The sequence below is a fragment of the Trypanosoma grayi genome, assembly GCF_000691245.1.
Source record: "Trypanosoma grayi strain ANR4 Tgr_1770_V1, whole genome shotgun sequence".
NCBI classification, from domain to species: Eukaryota; Euglenozoa; class Kinetoplastea; order Trypanosomatida; family Trypanosomatidae; genus Trypanosoma; species Trypanosoma grayi.
The window spans coordinates 1-2,173 of record NW_008827388.1 but is presented as its reverse complement, the minus strand read 5'-3'; the positions used below and the strand labels follow the sequence as shown (position 1 = coordinate 2,173).

Below are 2,173 nucleotides of genomic sequence, written 5' to 3'. Positions count from 1 at the left end.
TGTCACACGGGAATTTCCCACGGGGTAGCTTCTCCTCTTCGTCGCATGCCCCAACACAGAGGCTGAAGGGTAATCGCCGCCCCTACCCGCACTCGGCCTTCGTCGCCAGTAGCAGAAGTAGAACACGGCAACCCCAACAATCAAGAAAGCGATGCATCCAATGACAATCCCGGCAATGACTCCAGCGGACATTCCTGTGGTCGACTCATCATCATCATCCTCCGGCGAAAAACCCCCCGGCGAAAAATCCTCCGACGAATAATCCTCCGGCGAATAATCCTCCGACGAATCGAACATCTGTGTGTAGGTGCGTCCTCCGATTGTTATGTTGGCTGCGATGAAGCAGAACCTAACATGCTGAACAAGCAATCCCCTGTTGGTGAGATCCAGAAACACGGACGGTGACCACGGCAACTTACTCTTCTCGCACAGACGAGGCCGGACAGACACGGAATCACATCTGTCACTCAGGGGCACAGCGCACACAGTGTACGCCTCTCTGCGCCACTCGAGGTCACCACCACTGACATCAACCTTAACAGTGCTGTTGTCCGTGTCAGCAGTTATCTTGAAGGCAAAGGGTTTCTGCAGCACCGTCACCGGCAGCGCGGCGGGAGCAGTGTACTCTCCATAATCATCATCGACACACACAGCGTACACGCCAGGTGCTGCAGACAGCACACGTTCGTCGGACAGGTACACCCGCGACGAGACGGAGGTGTTAACACACACATCAAGGTGCACCACATCTTCCCCACTGTCAGTAGTCACAAGGGGGCAGTTGTTGTCAGGGCACAGCACCAGGAACACACGCCTCGACTCATTTACCACAGATTCCGCATCCTGCAGCACGACATTTCTGTCTGTACCAGCTGTCAAGTACAGCGGCGTGGCCATCAACATCTGCACCTCAAGAGAATTCAAATCCCACGGAAGGTATTGGCCATTCCAGCCATTTGACGTCACACAGAGCGAGTAGATGCCTGGAGGGGGAAGATGAGCGGGTGGCAGCATTCTGTGACACCCCAAAGCGCCAGTGCAGGTTGTTGTAGTGTACTGGCAGCCATCGAAAGAACGCACCAGCATGTAGTCGGAAGCCATGGTGCCACTCGGGAGATTGGGTGCCCACGAGACACCCATACCGTAATACGGATAGAGTGTAGTAAAATTCGCCTGGGTCGCACGGATGTCCAAGAAGTCCATGCTCCTATTGGTCGTCGTAGGAACGTTTGTTGCTTCAACTTCAGAAAACGATGTGAATATCAATTCCCAACGTCCTGAAGGCGCCCCACGATCAGGCACGAATGTAATGGTATTGGTTCCCTCGACAAGAGTCGCCGGCCAGCCAGGGATGAGGTCTCCTTTATGATAGTACGATGCGGAGAGGTTCAAGCCACTCAGTGCTTCGTCATTGTTAACTTCGCAGGTGTATGGGAGGGCTGAAGGACTGAGTATTACGCTGGGAAAGCAGTTCGTGAGTGTCACCAAGGAATCGTCGTCGGCTGCAGGTGTGGTCATTCTCGTTTGGGGGATCATGTCCCCACCAGCCGCAGCGGCACAGCGAAGAAACGGTTCAGCCACAACCATCAGTACCAGAAACAACACCTGGATGTCTCTCAACTGCAGCCCCATAGATGCCAGCAGTCTCGTCTTCCTTCTGCCTCGACGTAGGATTGAAACAGGTTCACAGAGGCCCATGGCACCGAGAATGCAACTGCCAATGCTCTTTGGTATCTTGCAACACCGTAGATTTGTCAATTGCGATTTCCCTCTCGTGTGCTTCATGTTCATCGATTGCTTGAATAGATAATAGTTCTACTAGCAGCTGCTTGTCTTGATTCAGAAATAAAAACAGAAGCAAAACACGGCAAACAGCATACAGAGCACAGACAATCAGTAACAGAAGAACTTGTATAGTGGACATTTCTCCATGCTTCTTCTCTCAGCATACATATCTGATTCCTGGTTAAATCACCGTATATTATCCGTACTTTTACTGCATACTTCTATGGGGCTTCTTACTTTCCCCCCTACACCTCAGAAGAGCCACTACACAGCTGCCTCAATGCACTTCACACCAGCAATCCCCTCTTTGTCTATTGCCCCACTCCAAAATAAACCTCAGGTGGCCAGCATGCCCTGAACGCGTGTCGGCGACGCTTGCGTCACCCGT

At 52.4% G+C, this 2,173-nt stretch overlaps 1 protein-coding gene across 1 annotated transcript; it reads right to left on the bottom strand.

Moving 5' to 3' along the window:
- Positions 1 to 1,791, bottom strand: DQ04_17701000 (hypothetical protein; the record flags this gene model as incomplete). Its single annotated transcript, XM_009317626.1, has 1 exon — positions 1 to 1,791. A coding segment is annotated over one exon (1,791 nt), but the record flags the coding sequence as incomplete, so codon positions are not given.
- Between the last annotated feature and the right edge of the window lie 382 nt (positions 1,792 to 2,173).